General features: G+C 42.6%; 1 protein-coding gene across 1 annotated transcript in view; it reads right to left on the minus strand.

The window, feature by feature from the left end:
* LOC129834543 (disintegrin and metalloproteinase domain-containing protein 10-like) overlaps window positions 1-23,173 on the minus strand; it is an 85,840-nt gene extending 62,667 nt beyond the window's left edge. The window contains exons 1-2 of the mRNA XM_055899637.1: window positions 23,006-23,173; window positions 4,197-4,347 (exon numbers count right to left, since the gene is read on the minus strand). Coding sequence (XP_055755612.1) covers window positions 4,197-4,347; window positions 23,006-23,072 — 218 coding nt within the window. The 5' untranslated portion in view covers window positions 23,073-23,173. The remainder of the gene's footprint in view (window positions 1-4,196; window positions 4,348-23,005) is intronic.
* Window positions 23,174-23,910: the final 737 nt, after the last annotated feature.

A 23,910-nucleotide genomic window follows, 5' to 3' on the forward strand; every position in this document is an offset into this window, starting at 1 on the left:
CTCCTTTGTGCATGACACAAGTAATTTTTCCATCAATTGTTTACAGACAGATTATTTCACTGCATCACAATTCCAGTGGGTCAGAAGTTTACATGCACTAATTGACTGTGCCTTTAAACAGCTTGGAAAATTACAGAAAATGATTTCATGGCTTTAGAAGCGTCTGATAGGCTAATTGGCATCATTTGAGTCAATTGGAGGTGTACCTGTGGATGTATTTCAAGGCCTACCTTCAAACTCAGTGCCTCTTTGCTTGACATCATGGGAAAATCAAAAGAAATCAGCCAAGACCTCAGAATTTTTTTTGTAGACCTCTGCCATTCTGGTTCATCCTTGGGAGCAATTTTCAAATCCCTGAAGGTACCACGCTCATCTGTACAAACAATATTACACAAGTATAAACACCATGGGACCACGCAGCCGTCATACCGCTCAGGAAGGAAACGCGGTTGGTCTCCTAGAGATGAACATACTTTGATGCGAAAAGTGCAAATCAATCCCAGAACAACAGCAAAGGTTCTTGTGAAGATGCTGGAGGAAACAGGTACAAAAGTATCTATATCCACAGTAAAACAAGTCCTATATCGACATAACCTGAAAAGCCGCTCAGCAAGGAAGAAGCCACAGCTCCAAAACCGGCATAAAAAAGCCAGACTACGGTTTACAACTGCACATGGGACAAAGATCGTACTTTTTGGAGAAATGTCCTCTGGTCTGATGAAACAAAAATAGAACTGTTTGGCCATAATGACCATCGTTATGTTTGGATGAAAAATGGAGACGCTTGCAAGCCGAAGAACACCATCCCAACTGTGAAGCATGGGGTGGCAGCATCATGTTGTGGGGGTACTTTGCTGCAGGAGAGACTGGTGCACTTCGCAAAATTGATGGCATCACGAGGGAGGAAAATTATGTGGATATATTGAAGCAACATCTCAAGACATGAGTCAGGAAGTTAAAGCTTGGTCGCAAATGGGTCTTCCATATGGACAATGACCCCAAGCATACTTCCAAAGTTGTGGCAAAATGGCTTAAGGACAACAAAGTCAAGGTATTGGAGTGGCCATCACAAAGCCCTGACCTCAATCCTATAGAACATTTGTGGACAGAACTGAAAAAGTGTGTGCGAGCAAGGAGGCCTACAAACCTGACTCAGTTACACCAGCTCTGTCAAGAGGAATGGACCAAAATTCACCCAACTTATTGTGGGAAGCTTGTGGAAGGCTACCTGAAACGTTTGACCCAAGTGAAACAATTTAAAAGGCAATGCTACCAAATACTAATTGAGTGTATGTAATCTTCTGACCCACTAGGAATGTGATGAAAGAAATAAAAGCTGAAATAAATCATTCTCTCTACTATTATCCTGACATTTCACATTCTTAAAATATAAGTGGTGATCCTAACTGACCTAAGACATGGAATTTGTACTTGGATTAAATGTCAGGAATTGTGAAAAACTGAGTTTAAATGTATTTGGCTGAGGTGTATGTAAACGTCCGACTTTAACTGTATGTATGTATGTATGTATGTACGTATTGACGAACGAATGTACAAATGTACGAACGAATGAATATACGAACAAGTGCGTGTGTCCCAGTTTGAAAGTGTTGGTTGGTTGATGAGCTCGTTCGAGGCACAGCGAAGGGTGGGAGGTGTACAAGACGTGCCGTCTCCAGAAAAGCTGCATTTTCCCCTTTATGTCCAGAGGCACTGAATAATTATGAGTTCTGTTCTACACAGAGAAGAGGCAGTGTTTTGTGACTGCTTAACTGACACACTAGCCCATTCCACCCATCTGGTGTAGTTACTGGGAGACAATGTGAACACCTGCAGGGCTATCTCCAGAACAAGCAGTGAATGAAACGGTCCTCTGAAACAGACAACCAGGAAGTGACCGCTGCAGCCTGTTCTCACCATCCCTGGGAGACCACAACACTGCTAGCTGGAAATACAGATATACAAGTAAATGTTTCCAAAACATAAAATGGTGCCATTATGAAAGAGATAAACTAGGGTCTACTTGAACAGAATAGGACTGATGTGATTTTATCCAGGGATGGGTTAAAACTGACATGAATATCATCATTTGACGGGAAAGTTACATGCACATGATGTTGTACAGACACAAAAACTTCCCAGTGACAAGAGTCATCTGCCCAGTAGCTTTGGGATTAGAAGGTAGGTAACACTATAGCAGAGATAGGTCTTGCTGTATTGCAGCTCCCAAAGGAACCTCTGCACTGCCAGTCTGCACTGCCAGTCTGCACTGCCAGTCTGCACTGCCAGTCTGCACTGCCAGTCTGCACTGCCAGTCTGCACTGCCAGTCTGCACTGCCAGTCTGCACTCCTGCTGTTGTCTGTTATACAAGAGGACAATACCCTCTTCCCTCCACTGGGAGTGAATCCACACGTCAAGGTCAGGACTCAGTACCGCTCCCGTGACAAAGAGGAGAGAGAGAACAGAGCTGGCGGAATAAAACACAGTCCTGTACTGACAGTTTGTGAACTGTCAGAAGAGGACAGAGAGGATTTTGCCCTGTTGGGAGGGTGAGGGTCATCTTAGTTAAGAGACAGGTGGTAACATGGACTGCTAGTCCCCAAATCAGTAAGACTTTATCCACCATCTGAAATAGAAACAGTAGATTATGTGTGGGGGAGGGGAGCGAGCGAGCGAGCGAGCTCCTGGCCATCATTCCCCAAATAAAGCATTTTGGATTAACCAAAAACCAGACAGCAGCACTTCTCTTAGATGTATGTACATATTTTCTATCTCTTCATATTAACCTCTAGGTTTGTGTTTTGCTTGGTGACCATATCAGTCAAGGTCAGAGATAGCTGGAGACTACAATCGGCTGGATTTAATAACCCAATAACCATCAACTCATCCCACATACAGACAGGCACAGAGTCAGCCTAGGACAGAATACTAAATGTTTGGTAGGAATAGGTGGGTGCCTGTGAGAAGAAGTAGCTTGCTGCAGGCTGCTATAACAAGACTTTAGGCCTGGTAACCAGTGAACACCCACTGTCTTCCAGTAGGCTATCCCTGTATCACGCTCGTGCACAATGCCATGCCAGACTCTACCACACCGCTCTCTCAAAGTGTTAAGATATTCCTGTAATCCAAAACCCCACACAGACTTCATTGGGAGATTCCTCCCTTGAGCAAAAGCTTTTTTTTCCATGCAGGAAAACACGTCACAGGTCAGTTATTTACTACGAGCATCGACAGGTTTGTTGAGTTGGGAGTGACGCTCGACTTGCCTGAAAAGCAGAAGCTAGATCTGTTCGTATTCTATCCAACTCCTCTGACTGACATTGTCACGTCAGTCAATAATTGGTAAATGAATGGCATGTGTGGAGGATGAATCAGAATTAGTTGGGTAACATAGATAAGATGTTTTATTTACATAATATGCTTATGTGAGATACTCGTCATTAGAATGTCTCCCTTTGGACTATACTGTTGGCAGTTGCACTTTTCCCTTCTCAGCTAGGGAAAAAATGTCACTTGGGGCCCAGAGAGGGTGAATGTATCTGTTAAACCATGTGAAGGGATGGCGTGATTAAGGGGGAACCAATTATCTCTTGGCTCAACAATGTCTGTGCTCAAGTCACTTCCCTCAGTGAGCTTGTCCAGGAGTGGGGAGAAGAGGGGGTTTACTTGAGATGGGAGAATATAGAGTTGACAATTGAGTTATGCCTTGGATGAGGTAATGTTTTGGTACTATGAAGTACCAGGAACGAGATTAGAACCTCGTTTTAGAGACCAAACTGAACGATAATTTATAGCTAATGCTATCTGGCTATGGGATACTCCTTTCTCAAGTAAAAGGCCCTTTGTGAAGTTTTCCTAAGATCTGTGGTTCGTCATGTAAGTTGAGAGGAGTGTATCTTGGCTATAAAATATCTTGATATTCTTTTTTAGGCACTCTCAGAATTCATTATAGACACTGAATTGATCTGAGAGTCAAAGGGCTATGGTGAAGCTCATATAATTAAAGATTAAGTTTAAGTGTCTGACTGGTGTGTGGTTTGTAACTCTCCTCATTTGGTAATACAGGAAATTGCCACGACACATGACAACAATAAATCAGATGAGTTGGCTAAAGCACTACAGATTTGGCAAACAGGCTAACGCTAGATCTCTTATGAACTTTAAAATGTACACTAGACTAAAGAGTGTGACGTACCTTCCGTGTGCGTGGAAGTCAAGCTGCAGGACCTTGTCCTCGTGGGAGACGGCCCTCTTGGCTCTCTGGTGGTTGCTGTGCAGGGCCTCTGTGTCGTAGGACAGGCCCTCATAGTGGCGGATGTACTTGTTCAGAGGGTTTCCATACTGACCTGCAGGAACAGAGGTGAAAACAGACTTTTAATGGCCAATTAAAAAGTCAAAACAACTCATTCCTCACTGGCAGGTAGGCATGGGGTGCAGTGACAAAACTTCAGAACAGCATTACTTCAAAACGCAGCTAGTCTATTAGGAATTATTTTTAACCCGAGACCATGACACATAATCCCTCATTATGAAAGCTTTAGCCTTGACTAGATTCACAAGTATCTTATGAATAATACAACAGCAGGCTGTGTGTATTTCTCTCATTCTCACCATTGATTTAGACTTACTGTGTGTGTTTCCATGTTACTTCCTCAAGCACTGTTTTTAAGACTAAGAATAGCTTCACTTTTGAAGGACACCTGCGCCCACAAGATACTACAATACTATAGAGGCCCAATGGTTATTTTCAGCACAGTATTTGCTTCATTCACTTTTCCCATTCCATCTAAAACTGCTGCAGCAATAGTAAAAACAATAAATTGAAACAATCGGCTACCGCAAACACATTTTGAATGCCTTGAGGGCATGTAAGAGATTTAGTGTTGAAATGCTAAAAAAACTTCCACAAGTTGAGTAGATGATAAGCACAAGACTGCAGTGTGCTGCCAAATATATCCCCATTCTCCTTCCCATCATAGGGACCTAGAGTGATTCCCATCAAGAGCAGCTAGCTAGAAACCCTTTACTCTGCCTCCTGCTAACTCAGACCACTTTATTATCTGACACAAACACCATTGTCATAATTTACAGCTCCTAGCAGGGGTTCCAGGCATCTTTACACAGATGTGATCCAATCCCCAGTCTCATCTTCCCTCCCCCTGCTCCCAGAAACACCGCCAACACAGAAAAATTGCCATTTGTCAAACTTCAGAGAGATTTTTTGTTACCCTTCCAATTTCATGGGATCTTTAAAAAAAGATATATTTAATCACCAGAGCACTTTAAATTTGATGTACTGTGAAAAAAGGTTAAAAAACATTACATAGCCTCATTCATGTTGGCTTTGCACGACACCAACATCAAGTTTTCTGATGACACCACGGTTGTATGCCTGATAAACAACAACGATGAGTCAGCCTATAGGGAGGAGGTAAGTGACCTAGCATTGTGGTGTCATGACAACAACCTCTCCCTCCACATCAGCAAAACAAAAGAGCTGATTGTTGACTTCAGGAAGCAGAGAAGGGAACATACCCCAATCCAAATCAACGGGACTGCAGTAGAGTCAGGTTGTTCCTTGGCTTCCACATCACTGAGGACTTATCACGGACCAACACCATTCATGTCAAGAGGGCATAACAGAGTCTCTGCTTCCTAAGGGGCTGAAGAAATTTGGCATGCCGCCCTGGGTCATCTCCAAATAGTACCGCTGCACCGTCGAGAGCATCCGGACCATTTGCATCACGGCTTGGTACAGGAATTGCTCCATCCACAAGGCCCCTCCAGCGGGTGGTGAAGACGGACCAGTACGCCACTGGGACTATGCTCCAGGACATCTACGTAAAAAACGTGCCCGAGTAAGAAATGCAGGATCATTAAGGACCCCACACACCTCAGCCACGAGCTGCTCTCTCCCTTACCACCGGGCAGACGGTATCGTAGAATGAGGTCTGATACCAACAGTCTCAAGGACAGTTTCAATCTACAAGCCATCAAACTGCTCAGCACTTGAACTGGACTGACCACCTGCCCCAATTCTCCGCAACTTAGCACACATACACATTCATGCCACAAACATCACCATGGCTGCTGCCAGACTCTTATTATACTGCTCAGTTTTTACACTGACCCCCTTACCCATAACACGTGTAAATATTGGACTATAAAATTGTGCCTTCCTGTACTATAATTATGCTAAAAAATGTATTCTATTCTACTGAGCCATTTACTTTATCTTCGTATTCTTATCTGTTATTATTCCTTATTATTTTTGCATTGTCAAGAAGGAACCTGCAAGTAAGCATTTCATTGGACGATGTATGCCATGCGTAGGGTTGGGCTGTATGAATATCTCTGCAGTAAGAACATAAGCTTGATATTGAAATATAGCCACTTAGCTAGAAAGTTAGCAAACCAAATGAACAGCTTAGATTTCTTAAAGTTTCCTTCCTTTTATGTACTGTAAAACGCTGCAATTTGAGGTGTGAACTGTGGGGAACACTTCTCACAAAAAGTCAGCCTGAGAACTGGTAATGAGAGTGTGTGAAAACCCTCTAAGGTGGTTAAGCAGAGATTAGTAACTTGATTTGATTTATTATGATCCCCATTACCAGACGCCAATGGTGACAGCTAGTCTTACTGGGGTCCGATGCATAACGAAAAACACATTACAGACAAAATACTTCACAATTTACATAAACATGTAGTGTGTGCGCATTATCAGTTACACATGTCAGTACAAACACACAAGTAGGTCACGTGGGAGAGGTAGGGATGCACAATATATATCGGTGAGCATATCGGAAATCGGACGATATTATCTAAAAATGCCAGCGTCGGCCCGGTCTAGTTTAACGCTGATGTGCAAAACCGATGTCAAAGCTGACGTGCATACCAATATAACGTAGGTAGATGACGTAATGACACGAAAAATACTAAGCGCACACTTCTAACAACTAAACACATTCAAGTGGAGCAGTCATTTGGAAGAGGAAGAATCTCAGCGAGACAACTCAAAAGGGGAAATCCATTAAACACCAAGATAATGGAATTCATTGCCCTTGACAATCAACCGTTCTCTGTCGTGAATGATGTTGGCTTTCGCCGATTGGTCGAGCACCTTGAGCCCTGGTACACACTATCAAGTAGGCGGTATTCTTCAGGTGTTGCCCTACCGAAGTTACACATATTGTTGAAACGCACATCCATGAGCTACCATGGATGCCATTTGCTTCATGACTGACATTTGGACCAGCGATGTCAGCCCCATGAGCCTGACAGCACATGCTCAAGAATAGCCTCCCGGGTGGCGCAGTGGTCTAGGGCACTGCATCGCAGTGCTAGCTGCGCCACCAGAGTCTCTGGGTTCGCGCCCAGGCTCTGTCGCAGCCGGCCGCGACCGGGAGGTCCGTGGGGCGACGCACAATTGGGCTAGCGTCGTCCGGGTTAGGGAGGGTTTGGCCGGTAGGGATATCCTTGTCTCATCGCGCTCCAGCGACTCCTGTGGCGGGCCGGGCGCAGTGCGCGCTAACCAAGGGGGCCAGGTGCACGGTGTTTCCTCCGACACATTGGTGCGGCTGGCTTCCGGGTTGGAGGCGCGCTGTGTTAAGAAGCAGTGCGGCTTGGTTGGGTTGTGCTTCAGAGGACGCGTGGCTTTCGACCTTCGTCTCTCCCGAGCCCGTACGGGAGTTGTAGCGATGAGACAAGATAGTAATTACTAGCGATTGGATACCACGAAAAATTGGGGAGAAAAGGGGATAAAAAAATAGAAAAAAGGAAAAAAAAAAAAAAAAGGTTTTGATTATGTTTTACTGGTAATGGGGACACACGTAAATGCCAACAAAATAACTTTTATACAGTGCCACAGACACGGTCGGCTACCAAGGACTGTGGGCTCTCCTTCTCCGTGGCCGACGTGAGTAAGACATTTAAAACATGTTAACCCTCGCACAGCATCCCTAGCCGCGTCCTCAGAGCATGTGCAGACCAGCTGGCTGGTGTGTTTACGGACATATTCAATATCTCCCTATCCCAGTCTACTGTCCCCACATGCTTCAAGATGACCACCATTGTTCATGTAGCCAAGAAGGCAAAGGTAACTGAACTAAATGACTATCACTCCGTATCACTCACTTCTGGCATCATGAAGTGCTTTGAGAGACTAGTCAAGGATCATATCACCTCCACCTTACCTGTCACCCTAGACCCACTTCAATTTGCATACCGCCCCAATAGGTCCACAGATGATGCAATCTCATCTGGACAAGAGGAATACTTATGGAAGAATGCCGTTCATTGACTACAGCTCAGCGTTCAACACCATAATAACCTCCAAACATCATTAAAGCTTGAGGCCCTGGGTCTCAACCCCACCCTGTGCAATTGGGTCCTGGACTTCCTGACGGGCCACCCCCAGGTGGTGAAGGTAGGAAAAATCTCCACGTCGCTGATCCTCAACACTGGGTCCCCACAAGGGTGCGTGCTCAGCCCCCTCCTGTACTCCTTGTTCACCCATGACTGAGTGGCCATTCACGCCTCCAACTCAATCATCAAGTTTGCAGACGACACAACAGTAGAAGCTTGATTACCAACAACGAGACAGCCTATAGGGAGGTGGTGAAGGCTCTCGGTGTGTGGTGTCAGGAAAAACAACCCATCACTCAACATCAACAAAACAAAGGAGATGATCGTGGACTTCAGGAAACAGCAGAGGGAGCACCCCCCTATCGACATCGAAGGGACAGCAGTGGAGAAGCGGGAACGTTTTAAGTTCCTCTGCATACACATCACGGACAAACTGAAATGGTCCACCCACACAGTGTGGTGAAGGCGGCACAACAACGCCTCTTCAACCTCAGGAGGCTGAAGAAATTTGGCTTGTCACCCAAAACCCACAAACTTTTACAGATGCACAATTGAGAGCATCCTGTCGGGCTGTATCACCACCTGGTACGGCAACTGCACTGCCCACAACAGCAGGGCTCTTCAGAGGGTGGTGCGGTCTCACAACGCATCACCGGGGGCAAACTACCTGCCCTCCAGGACACCTACAGCACCCGATGTCACAGGAAGGCCAAAATGATTGTCAAGGACAACAACCACCCGAGCCACTGCCTGTTCACCCCACTACCATTCAGAAGGCGAGGTCAGTGCAGGTGCATCAAAATTGGGACCGAGAAGCTGTTTTTCAGTTTCCATCTCAAGGCCAACAGACTGTTAAACCGCCATCACTAACACATATGCTGCTGCCTACATACAGACTTGAAATCATTGGCCACTTTAATAAATGGATCACTAGTCACTTTATTAATGTTTACATATCTTGCATTACTCATCTCATATGTATATACTGTATTTTATACCATCTATTGCATCTTGCCTATGCTGCTCGGTCATTGCTCATCCATATATTTATATGTATATATTCTTATTCCATTCCTTCACTTGAATGTGTGTATTAGGCAATTGTTAGATTACTTGTTAGATATTACTGCACTGTCAGAACTAGATGCACAAGCATTTCGCTACACTCGCAACAACATCTGCTAACCATGTGTACGTGACCAATACATTTGATTTGACATTCTTATCAATTTATTTCCACCAATCATCAGTCATTTGTGTCAGTGCAGTACATGTTGAATGGTCTTCTCTATAAGCATGCTGAAAGTCTGTCACGACTAAGACATGAAAAAGGCTAACATACTCTTCAAGAAAGCTGAGGAGTAGTACCATTATGTAACCAACTGCTATCAAAACACGGTCATCAGTACACCACGCTCCAGAGTACGGCTGACCCAATTTAGTCGACTGCTGGAATAAAGGCTTAAAAAATATATACAAAATTGACTATGGTACGCTTATCATTTAATTAGTGTTTATATTGTTCCAAACAGTCAGAAAGCTGTAGTCATCTAAAAGCAGCTGTTTTGAACATATAATATGCATGCAGCGCTTGCTCCTTACCTTCTGTTTCTTTATTTCCAGTATTTTCCACAACTAGTCAAATTTATTCCACACATCTGACTTCTCCTTTACCTCCTGAGCAACCAGTAAATATGGCCCCATTTCAAGGTTTTGACACGTTTTTTTTTTTTTTTTTAAGTCAGGGACAGCCCTACTCCAGAGTAAACTCAGAGTCAACCATACCACTAGACCAAAAAGCTATCTTCCACTCTGAGGTAAGGGAGTTTACTTTCTAGATTGCCTTGCCTTATGAGCAACCTTGACAAAGACTTCGTGCACACCAACAGTTGTACTACCTAAGTATGTGTATATTTAGCCTGTAGGCATATAGCCTAGATCAGAAGCTAGAGATTTCCAGATCCTTTGAATTCTCCTTACAGTGATTGTGGTTGAAAAAGTCATCAGCAGCGTTAGATGGAGTTTTCTCCCGGAGACAGCAGCGGCGCAGCCCCCGCTTCCACCTGCTCGGCTGTGATAAAATTCTCCACTTATCTAGTTCTGGCTAGGGGATAAACGCTGCTTGTTAAGAGAGGGACACCGACATGCACCGCAATTCCACACGAGGCTACCCCTCTCTCCTGGGGGTTTGTCACTGTGCGGTTACTTTTTCAGGAAAGTGAGGGGAAATTAATGTAGAAACAGGAGGCTTTTAAAGAGCTTTTAGATGCAACGGTCACACTTTTAGCAATCAGCACGGGATGGAAGCAGCCATCACTTATTCATTCAGTTATTTTTAAGGTTAAAATTAAAGCTAGTCCCATAGGAACAGCACACTGGCTCCTGCTCATATGTAGCTCAGCTGTTGGCTGACTGATGCTATGCTGGCTGGTTGCGGTGTTAGAGCCTTATTGAAACTGTCTACTATACTGGCTGATGCTAGCTGAGAATATTCCTCTGCCCAGACAGCTTGGCAACACTGGGCAAACGCTTAAACTGCTCCTCTCACTAGTCAGTCCGGACAGTAGGGCTAGACTGTGTGTGTCCAGTCTGGTGTCTCCAGAGCTGCCCATTGGTGGGAACATGATCCCACTTCATTCACACCGAGGGGCTCCTTAGGATCATGCCGAAGTGGAAAATACAGCCTCTTCCCTGACAGCTGTGTACTAGAGTTGAGAGCATTTAAACATTTGAATTTGAAAGGGCTTAAGAAATACTGAGGGAGGAAAAAAATAATATTCACATCTGCTAGACTAGAACACAAAAACACTTTAAGCGCACAACAACAGTGTGGCAAAGGAACAATGCTTTTCTATGAAGGGAGAGTGTTGACAGCAGACCTTTTCATCTTTGGAGAATAATCCTTTTTCCACATTCGATTTTCCTCTTACCTCCAGAATGCCTCTGTAGACTAGAAGTGGATCTGAGGAGATTACATAAATAAACAGTTGAAGGCAAAACAGCAAAAAGATTATTCTTAAAAAGGAGGGATGTCAAAAAACACAAAAAAGTAAGCTGATGCCTTTTGTGAAAGAGAAATGCCTAACATTAAAACAAGAGGTTGGCGAGAGCAGAGTCAGGTAGAAATGTCTCCCAGACAGTCCCAAATCTGTTAAATGAGCACATCTACCCAGTCTCCAAGCTCTCCGCTGATGAAGCCCTCAGTTTGCAGGAAGTCAAGAGTACGGCTAAGTGTGACGGTGGAAAGAACTGTGGAGGCAAAGCATAATCCTGAGAGCTCAGCTGCATGAAGACCGGCTCAGATTTAGACATAGGCCATCAATTTCATTAAAGCGCTGACACACAGATGCTAAAGAGCACACTCTGACAGTGTGCCTCCACACGACTCTGGGTAATAAAGACGGAGCACAGGGAGGGCGGGAGGCACTGACTCTCACAGCGACACCAGGGCAGCGGCTCAATTCTCTACCACGAAGCACAGCAGCCACGCTAAGCAGGCTTACACACACAGCTGGAGCGCGAGACTCACCGCCGCATAGAACAGCTCATCCGCCAAGCATTATCATTGGTCCACTCCTAGTCAACAAAGGCTTTAAAGAATGGTCAGATAACAACAGTCGAACACACCTGAGGATAAGAGCCAAATTAGTTGCCGTTTTAGCAGTCCACCTGCTAGCTGGTTGTAGACTGGTTAGCTGGCAACGTAATGAAAACAATGGGCACGCTTCAATGGGGCAGAAGGCCATGTTGTTGTGATTCTGGATGGTCAGATAGCTAGCAACAATGACAAGAAGCTGCCAAGTGGGAATCATAGGTGGCTCTTTCAAGCTAGTTTTATCTTGATACCATGTCTTGTTTTGAGGTGTATTTTTACTGATGTCACGTCTATGCTAATATAGCTAAAATTTGCTAGCTAACCAACAACTGTAACAATGTATGAGAGACAAGCTCATTGTGCAAATGTATTTATGTTTTCAATAAACATTGGAGACTAAATATAGTTTACATGCTGTTAACAATCTAAGCCAACCCTGTCTGTCTTTCCCCACAGTTGCCCAGGCGTCGGTTGTGTTGCTAAACAACCAACCCGTCTATAACGTCATGAGCAAGGAGACAACTAAATTCAAAAGAGATTGGCTGAGATGACCGTTTCCTTTCAGAGATTCTCACAGCTGTTGATGCGTTAGCCTACTACCTGAGAAGCTAGTTTAAAAACCCCATTAAGAAATGTATGGTCATCAGCTAATGCTGTGTTTGATATGAAGGGGACACTCCGTGCTTCACAGCTCTGGGAATAATTACCTAAAGAGAGGAGCTCATACAGTGCTGCTGGGGTAATGGAACCAGAGTAAAACACAGAGATTGTATTGTCATGGTGGCACTAGTATGTGGGAGTAAAAACTCTTCAACAAGCAGGGGCCACACCCGACCTGCCATGACATGTTCATGAATGAGTGGGGGAAAAAAATATTCAGAGATTTGCACTAGCTTTTCTTAGTCCTCCCCCCAACAAATAGACTAATGACAGTAGCAGTCTAGTGTGACACACTGATGGACAGAAACACAGGAGCTGGTGGGCTTTTTAATGTGAGAATAAGGGAAGAAGATTAATCAATCAGGAAACAGAGGGCTGGAAAACAAAACAGAGCACGCTCAGATTGCCTCCATCAACCCCCATACATGGGCATGACATCTCCTATGCGTTGTCCCACACAGCCTATTAACATGCAACACCAGTGAAATAAAGCAGAATAGACTAGAGAGAAATGCAATTATTTGACTAAAGAGACGGATCGTTGTATATGGCTCAATTTGGCAAGGGCTGGTGTTTCTGAGAAGTGACACACAAAATATTGACAACACTATCATGCAAAACAGCCTTTAGTTTAATTGAAATGTTTGGTTAAAAGAACAAGGTTAGTTCTCGTTTGAATATTTGTTCTGTAGTAATTGCTAGGGCCGGCATGATACTTGTTAGTACCGTGGCAAGTAAACAAAAACATGAGGATTAAACTTCTTTAGGATAACAGCCCTAAATGTTGGAAACAAACATCATTAGGTTATCCTCCAGTCACATTTATTTAATTTCCAAGCTGTAGCACACAACTTAAATACAGCAGATTGTTAAAAGACCAAAGAGGTTTGTCTGCTTCGTGTTTTCATTTTTGACATGGGAATAATATTGCGATACTGGTACCATCACAGCCCTAGTAATTGCAACACTGAAGGTTTCTAAGAACGGAAGTTGCAACAAAGTAGATTATTCACTTTAACAAAACCCAGATATCTTAAACTTCATGACAATGGGATGTCTTTTTCCCTCCATTGGTACAATGTACAGTTTTAGGGGATATGCCTTCCAGTGATACTCATCATCTGTTGTTAAACCTCTGTCCTAAAAGGGAAATATTTAGCATGTTATGTACAAACCCACTAACACAGCCTACAGCAGCCAAAGCTGCTCACGACGAACGGAATCAACAGGGTAAAGGTCAACTCGAAGGCTGTTGGTTGGAGATGGAGTATGGCAGGCACACCACGGTCCCTTCAGTTGTCAGACCACATAGGACTCCAGTGGTTTCATGGATTTTGTCATTGAGAAAATCCATTAGAGGAATGTACGACTGTTGTTTCCATGGCACAGCCGCGCCTCTTATTTTCCTTTCCGTATCACACCAGATCTGTGTGCAGGGTCACTGTCCGGAGGAAGGGTGGGGCATGTGAGGACTGTGACCCCAGTGCTGGATATGGCAGCATAAGGAAGTGTTTTCATTACATAAAAAATAAAATAAGAAGAGGGATATCATAATTTCCTCCCTTCCTCCCCCACAAAAAGTTTATGTAAAACCCTCTGGAATATTCAAATTTATATATTTTTTATTTTATTTATTTACATGTTTTATTTTACTAGGCAAGTCAGTTAAGAACAAATTCTTATTTACAAAGACGGCCTATGAACAGCGGGTTAACTGCCTTGTTCAGGGGCAGAACGACAGATTTTTACCTCGTCAGCTCAGGGATTCGATCTAGCAACCTTTCGGTTACTGGTCCATTGCTCTAACCACTAGGCTACCTGCTGCCCCAAACAATATAGGCCTATGCCTAGCGCATACAAGAATGTTGTTTGCCTAGTCAATCCATTTGAAGTGTTGCAAGTAGTCACTGACTTTGAATTAGTTGGCAGGGTAAAGGACTAACACTAATTTGCAAGAGAAAATGTTGGCTACTCCTTATTTGTGTCCTGCTGGAATGCACCTGCTAGCACAAATTGCCAGAGCTGTCAATGACAAGTAGTGCCTGTGGGCTTCATACTGCAGGCTTAGTCAATAGTATTTCAGTGTCTTCATCCTCACTCACAGAGGTGCCAAGTTTGACAGGCTAGATAGAACAGGAACAGAGGAAGTGGAAACAGCTTGGGTCATGATGACTCACCCTCCCCATACATTAGCATGCTGGGTAAAGGCAGGTTGTTTGACAGGCCAGAGAGCTCAGGGCTCCACCACTTGTTCTACTGGCTGCACCATACCACAACACTGTGAGTGATGGGTAAACCACTAGTCTACATCCCTGACATGACATCCAGCCATTGACTACTGAGGGGTGGAAACAACATGGCATTGATGGGTACTGTTGTGGTGTGGACCAATGCCATGTCCACTGTCCAGTGGTCCCTGTGGCTAGCTGCAGCCTTTAACCGCTGAGAAGCTACTAATCCGATGGGTTGTATTATTATGTATAGCTCACCCAGCACAATGTCTGCACATAGAACTAGGTTAGCCTACTGTGGAGTCACAGGCAATGGAGATTGTGATGTGAAGGCATGTTTCTATGTGCTGAGGGCTTAGCACAAAATTATAACTAGACTAGGCCCACACACACACACACACACACACACACACACACACACACACACACACACACACACACACACACACACACACACACACACACACACACACACACACACACACACACACACACACACACACACCTAAAAGCATTGTGGTTTTGAGTAGATTTCTTCATTCTAGTCTTACTGCTCAACATCCACTTGAATATGATGCAGAGCAAAGAAACAAGAGGCAGAGCAAGTTAGTAGTCTGCTTGTTAACACAAAGAGCCTACTGATAACAAAGTCAGAACTGAATGTGATGCTGCTTACAGCTCCCACCTGAAAGAGATACTGCTGTGAAAAGAATAGTGATTTGACACTGGAACACAATTTAACACAGGAACCATTTTCAGGTCAATGTTAGTTTACTATTGTCTTTCAGGAAACTGATTGGCAAGTCAAAACACTAGCGGTAGAACCATGCACTCTGAATAAAGCCAGAAAAACAAACTGACAGGGAATGTAAGAACACAGTCATTATAGAAATACAAATGTCAGGCACCATGTCACAAGTATCAGAACGAACAAACTAGTCAACCATTTCACAGTTTCCCCACAAAAGAAAGCAACAGAGGAAACGGTGCATCAACAAACCAATGTGGTGAGTCTGATAAGCAATGACTGGTAGGTAGGTCCCTGTCAGTAAAACATCTCTGGTAATCATTATTGATTGTTTATGCTTGGCTACATGTTTCAGTTTCCTGAATTGTTGCTTGATGCTGTCTTCAGAGGGCCTAGGCCTAATTTGACTAGTACAGTGGTTCCCAAACTTTTTATAGTCCTGTACACCTTCAAAACATTCAACCTCCAGCTGGGTACCCCCTTCTAGCACCAGGGTCAGCACACTCTCAAATGTTTTTTTTTGCCATCATTGTAAGCCTGCCACACACGCTCTATACGATACATTTATTAAACATAAGAATGGAGTGTGAGCAGAACAACTTGTGTCATCGACAGGTGCAGTACTGTACTACCAGTAGAGCTGGTATGTGTCTCTATGGACGCGTGCCTTACTAAATGGACTGTTTGAAAATGTGAAGACATTTTTTAAACAAAATAAACACAAATGCCTCAACACAAAAACCATTCAGAATCCATATTGCTGAGGTCCACATGTCAACCAGGAAACATGACATCACAATAGCAGTGACATTACATCAAAATGTCTTATTTTTCTTATCTTTACTCCCTCCCTGTGTTTTCAACCTTTCACAAACACACAGACAAGCATCCATTTCCTGTCATGACCCATGTTTTAATCTTACAGTGAATGTTTGTGGTGCACACACACACACACTACTCTGTCTGCTCACCCTGGGATGGAACAGAACGGAAACGGCTCCGCCCATCAAGTCACTGAGTTTACACTAGTGCAGCACCACATACTACGACCAGCTGAGAGCGGGAGTGTCTTTATTGAAAGTTCCAACCCTACATGCACTACAGTAGGAGTATGATAACATAGAGCTGTGGGTTAATCGTGGCTTATTCAGAAGTTTAAATTAGAGGAGAAAAAAAAACCTGACATTTCATCCTAAGGTGAAGAAATGTCGTATTGCCTTGGGTATCAATACTATACCACCACTAGACAAAGTTCCCTGCATTTCGTACATAGGGCCTATTTGTTTATAGCCTGCATATTAGGCAACACCTGAAACATGGAAATGATGCCCTTGAGCGGTGAAAATCCAATTAAGCAATCTCTGACCTTGGTTGACCATACACCAGACAAGAATACTAGCATTTTCACAACTTGGAAAATGCATTGAAAATAAGAATGTTGACAACAAAGAGGGCGAGATGGGGGAGTGCTGGGGATAGCTGCCAGCAGAGTGCACTTGATCTGATTGGATGAGTCAAGGAGAATCCTTTGTGGACACATACTGTATGAAGTGTGATACCAATGGAGAAAAAAAAATATCTAAAGTTAGGGGCATATTTTGCCCCTGTTGACTTGTTTTGAAAAAATTGCGGCAGCTTTTTCCATCAAGAGCTCTCAGGGGCAAATTTGGAAAATCTAGGGGCAAAAATGCACAAAGCTACTCTGCATTTCTGACACTGACATTGCACATCTTGAATATGGTAAATAATATTTGCCTTTGAGTGTGAATATACTAGAATGCTGCTCTGTATGCTTCAAACTAACAAAACACAATATCAAGTGTTTTTATAACAATGTCAATCGTGGAGACTCATTGAAGTTCTTTGGATATGTGAGGGGAAATATAATCCAGGATTACATATTTTTCCACAACCCCACATTCTGAAAGGCTTTGCTATGCCTCCCTGACAAGCCATTGTGTATTACCAAAGCACAGGACTCCTGATGGCAACTCCTGATGGCTCCAAAACACTGTTTTATTCTCCACATACAAACAAGGCCTTGTCAGTCTCTCTCTCTCCGAGTCTCACTGACATCTTCTAATCTTCTCTTGGCAAATGATCTCCAATACATTCAAATGAACGGGGACGTCACACACCCCATGTAATGTCTGCGTGAAACAGCAGAATGGGAGATAATGAAGCCGGTGTGTGGAGTTCCACAGCGCTAGTGAAAAGACAGCATCTCAACAGGTGAAGAGAATATGATCCGTTGGAACATAGGGATGTTACTAGTTTAATTAACATGGTTGCCTACTCTACTTCCTCTTTAGAAATTATGGCTTTTGGATCAGTACCAGCTAAAAATGTTTAGCTGGTATTGAACAGATTAGCCAGAACTCCTGCTTTCCCTCTATGAAAAATTAATGTTCAACTCTGGAAACATATTTGAGTCAAAAGGGAAGAATCTGTTTCCACAAACCCTAACAAATCATTAATATCCACCCATGAATCAAATCTATGGTTTTATGACAACATCTCTCACATTCATTATTAATCTGTATGTGGCATCTAGCAGTGAATTATAGATTTAGAAACCCAAATCCTGATAATATAATTTGCCTTCCCAGTAAAAATGTATAAGATTATACACAGTGTACAAAACATTAGGAACACCTGCTCTTTCCATGACATAGAACCAGGTGAATCTAGCTGAAAGCTTTGATCCCTTATTGATGTCACTTGTTAAATCCACTTCAATCAGTGTTGATGAAGGGGAGGACACAGGGTAAAGAAGGATTTTTAAGCCTTGAGACAAGGATTGTGTGTGTGTGCCATTCAGAGGGATTTAAATGCATTTGAACGGGGTATGGTAGTAGGTGCAGGCGCACCGGTTCGAGCGTGTTAAGGGTTTTTCACCCATGTATCAAGAATGGTCCACCACCCAAAGGTCACCCAGCCACTGTGGGACGCATCCCTGTAGAATGCTTGACACCTTATAGAGTCCATGCAACACAATATTAGGAGGGTGTTCCTAATGTTTTGCAACACTCAGTGTACAACGATCTGAGGTTCTGAGCATATAGCCTAAGCCTAGAGGACATGAATTGCTATAGTGGTGACCAATTTAATCCCAAATTCTCCATTTGAATACAAATCTGTGCTTTTAAAATTGCATTTGGAATGGACATTGGTGGACTTATCTTCTTAGTTTATGAAAGAACATTATCATGGTTCTCTAAAAGAACTCTGTTTCCTCAGTAAACCTTTGAGTTCCAGTCTGGCTGGCTCATATCCTCTTTTCCAGACAGCAAACATCGTGGTGAACCATCAGGGAATCTAGGTGGCATCCTCTCTGCTCACACACTCTCAGTTGGCAGCAAACGCTCTCAAGGACACACCAGGGAACATGTGCCTCACACAGAGATATGCTGCTGCTGTTTAGTTCTGCAATTAGTCTGACAGCAAAATGACTATCTGACCCAACATCTGGCCCATGTGAACCAATTCGATGCTGAAGGCATTGTTTAAAGCATTTATTTATTCTTGACTCCCTTCAAGTGAACCGTGATCAGACATGGTAGGTAAAACCAATATGGCTAACATTGAGTTGCTTCACGAATCAATCCACATCAAAAGAGTCATCACCCTAAGGACAGCTGAAGACAGGGAGGAAGGATGTACTTTTACAGTGTTAGAATTTGAGCGTATGTCCCAGTCCCTTGAATGGATTGGAGTCATTACTGTACTAAAAGACAAATAGGCAAATGAAAGGCTCAAACTTGGCCGTCATGAATAACATAAGCCAACAAACAACGAAAAAGTATGATTAATGCAAATGAGTGGGAATATATTAGCTCATCAAGGAGAGCCATGAAACATGGTTCATTCTACTTTATTAGCTAATGAGAGTTACTCAAGTGGAATAAACAAAATAATTAAATTAAGATGATAAATGATGCAGCAGTAATGTCAATATGAGGTTTTGACAACAAAATAACAATTTGAGGCTCAAATTAAATCCAAGTCCTGATATTTTAATCAGACCTAGCCGTCTCTGAAACAACACTTAATCTGCAGTGGAATGTTTCTGTTCCCATCATTGAACAAACAGGACACCAGTTAGGAAATGCAGGGGAGCTCAATGCTCAGGGGGCACAGGGGAACACAAGGCCCACAGCAGCTTCAGGCATATCAATTACTCACTTTGTTCACACACACGAAAAAACAGACTGTCAGAGCAGGTAAAAAAAACAAACAGACCCTGCATATGTATTTTAGCCCATGGCAAACAGGAGAGTGAAATGAAAAATGCATTCGATGTCAGACAGATGAGGCGTATAGTCAACTCAGCAGTAGTCAGACCCTGATGGTGTGGGACCTTAACAGGGCGAAGAATAATGATGAAGTCAAACGTTCGATGGCATGTTTATGAAATAGCCTACATGGGTCAGTGAAAGTCTATTCTAATGCACGCTACTACATCACAGGGGACATCCTGTCCATGTGTCATGTTTTCAGGTCGTCTGAGTGCTGATTGAATTCAAATCAGCTTAGAATTTTGAAAATACAGATCACTAACTAATTATAGTCTACCATAGAAATAAAGTCATATTTGCATCAGAGCCATAGAGATCTTGCTAGGCTGTATATATATATAAAATACAGAAAGAAAAGTCAGTGAGTTGGGCACATCATGAGAATGACAAATGTAATTTACCAAGTCACAATGTATGATTAGCCTTTGCCTTTCTGTCGAAATAGCTAGCAAATTCTGTACATTCGCGTGTAATCACTTTGCCACAAAACGTTTACTGCACAAGACCCTAAATTGACACTAGAATATACAGAGTAGAGGTCGACCGATTAATCGGAATGGACGATTAGTTAGGGCGAGTTCAAGTTTTCATAACAATCGGTAATCGGCATTGTCGGACACCGATCATGGCCGATTACACTGCACTCCACGAGGAGACTGCGTGGCAGGCTGACTACCTGTTATGCAAGTGCAGCAAAGAGCCAAGGTAAGGTGCTAGCTAGCATTAAACGTATCTTATAAAAAAACAATCAATCTTAACACAATTACTTGTAAACTACACATGGTTTATGATATTACTAGTTTATCTAGCTTGTCCTGCGCTGCATATAATCGATGCGGTGCCTGTTAATTTATCATTGAATCACAGCCTATTTCGCCAAACGGGTGATTTAACAAGCGCATTCGCGAAAAAAAGCACGGCCGTTGCACCAGTGTACCTAACCATAAACATCAACGCCTTTCTTAAAATCAATACACGTATATATTTTTAAACTTGCATATTTAGTTAATATTGCCTGCTAACATGGATTTCTTTTAACTAGGGAAATTGTCACTTCTCTTGCGTTCTGTGCAACAGAGTCAGGGTATATGCAGCAGTTTGGGCCGCCTGGCTTGTTGCGAACTGTGAAGACTATTTCTTCGTAACAAAGACAGCCAACTTCGCCAAACGGGGGATGATTCAACAAAAGGGCATTTGCGAAAAAAGCATAATCGTTGCACGACTGTACCAAACCATAAACATCAATGCCTTTCTTAAAATCAATACACAGAAGTATATATTTTTAATCCTGCATATTTAGTCAAAAGAAATTCATGTTAGCAGGCAATATTAAACTAGGGAAATTGTGTCACTTCTCTTGCGTTCATTGCACGCAGAGTCAGAGTATATGCAACAGTTTGGGCCGCCTGGCTCGTTGTGAACTAATTTGCCAGAATTTTACATATTTATGACATAACATTGAAGGTTGTGCAATGTAACAGCAATATTTCGACTTATGGATGCCACCCATTCGATAAAATACGGAAAGGTTCCGTATTTCACTGAAAGAATAAACGTTTTGTTTTCGAAATTATAGTTTCCAGATTTGACCATATTAATGACCTAAGGCTCGTATTTCTGTGTGTTATTATACAATAATAAGTCTATGATTTGATAGAGCAGTCTGACTGAGCGGTGGTAGGCAGCAGCATGCTCGTAAGCATTCATTCAAACAGCACTTTCGTGCATTTGCTAGCAGCTCTTCGCAATGCTTCAAGCATTGCGCTGTGTATGACTTCAAGCCTATCAATTCCCGAGATTAGGCTGGTGTAACCGATGTGAAATGGCTAGCTAGTTTGCGGGGTGTGCGCTAATAGCGTTTCAAACGTCACTCGCTCTGAGACTTGGAGTAGTTGTTCCCCTTGCTCTGCAAGGGCCGCGGTTTTTGTGGAGCGATGGTTAACGATGCTTCGAGGGTGGATGTTGTCGATGTGTTCCTGGTTCGAGCGAGGAGAGGGACGGAAGCTATACTGTTACACTGGCAATACTAAAGTGCCTATAAGAACATCCAATAGTCAGAGGTATATGAAATACAAATGGTATAGAGAGAAATAACCCTATAATAACTACAACGTAAAACTTCTTACATGGGAATATTGAAGGCTCATGTTAAAAGGAACCACCAGCTTTCATATGTTCTCATGTTCTGAGCAAGGAACTTAAACGTTAGCTTTTTTACATGGCACATATTGCACTTTTACGTTCTTCTCCAACACTTTGTTTTTTCATTATTTAAACCAAATTGAACATGTTTCATTATTTATTTGAGACTAAATTGATTTTATTGATGTATTATATTAAGTTAAAATAAAAGTGTTCATCGTTCAGTCAGTATTGTTGTAATTGTCATTATTACATATATATATAAAAATCGGTATCGGCTTTTTTTGGTCCTCCAATAACCGATATCGGCGTTGAAAAATCATAGTCGGTCGACCTCTAATACAGAGGACCCCATTTGGAAAAAGTATATCCCTAACGTTAGTTAATGCTGTGTGTTCATATTTACTCAATTTTAGGTCCTGCCGGATGTCCAGAACTTTGAAAACACATTCTAATAGTGTAAGAGGTCTTAGTCAACACTAACAAGTTGTATTCTATACCCAGGTGAATATTTAAAAAATAAAAAGTTATTAATTTGTTTGATAACATCACATATTCTCAGGGGACCCCATTTCAAGTTTGGGAACCACTGTACTTGATTCTCAGAACTAACAGTGCGTGACTGAAACTGCAGTAATGGGGACAAGTATGTTGATACTATATAACTTTTAGTAAACATTAGTCTAGATAGTTGAGAATGTCTTAAGAAAAATATCCACAACAGTTACATTCTTATTTCACTTCGGTGGACCTTTCGTAGGCTCGAGCAGGCTCTCTCGATATAGTCCTAGCGGAACCATAAATGTAAAAAAAAAAAAAAAAAAATCAGGAGCTGCACCCCTCCCAGCTAGGTAACGTTAACGCTGCTAGCCTAGCTCGCTTGCTACCATTTTCTCAATCCGATTAGCGAGCTAGCTAGCGATTAAACACTTTTCTTGCTGTATGAATCAGAATGTCAAAACTTACCTTTAATATTCCATATGCAATTAAACAACAGCAAGAGTTGTATCAAGACCATATCGATTAAATTCATTGTTAGTACATTGACACCGCGAATGCTTTACTGTTTCGATTTGCACTTCTTAAAGGCGCAGTCTGCGCTCTGTTTATGGCAGTACCTTCACAACCGCCTTTCACCGCTTGTCTCCAACGGCCTGACGTCAGGCGCAGGCAGCGTACTAGTCCCTCCTACCTCACTAGCGCAACAAAACCTGTTTTCTTTTATTTGATAGGGCCGCTTATATTTGTTGAAAACAACAATTAAAGTGCAATAAATTCAACAGCGACAAACCAAGCCACTTTTCAATATCAAGTAAGCCTATAAATTAATATTTCTTATTTATTAGGATCTCCATTAGATGACGCCAATGACGACAGCTAGTCTTACCGGGGTCCGACATATAACGAAAAATACATTACAGACTAAATACTTTACAATTTACATACATTTACAAACATTAACATGTTGTGTGTGTGCATCTATCAGTTACACATACATGTCAGTACATACAAACAACAAGTAGGTCACATGGGGGAGAGGCGTGCCGTGAGGTATAGCTTAATTTGTTTTTTGAAACCAGGTTTGTTGTTCACTTGCGCTATATAAGATGGAAGGGAGTTCCATGCACTCATGGCTTTGTACAATACAAATAATAGATTTGTCTTGGACAGAGTTTTAGAAATATCCCTGTACCCTGATTTAATGGAATATGATTTCAGTACTGAATACAGTACATCACTACAGTAGATTCCACTGTGAAATGTCAATGACTATATTAATTGGGGGGAAACATTTTTTTTAAATTCAAGGAACAATCGATATAGAGATGTGTGTCCCCACATGCATTTGCACTGCTCAAGGACAGCTATTT

The sequence above is a fragment of the Salvelinus fontinalis genome, chromosome 35 (assembly GCF_029448725.1).
Source record: "Salvelinus fontinalis isolate EN_2023a chromosome 35, ASM2944872v1, whole genome shotgun sequence".
NCBI classification, from domain to species: domain Eukaryota; kingdom Metazoa; phylum Chordata; class Actinopteri; order Salmoniformes; family Salmonidae; genus Salvelinus; species Salvelinus fontinalis.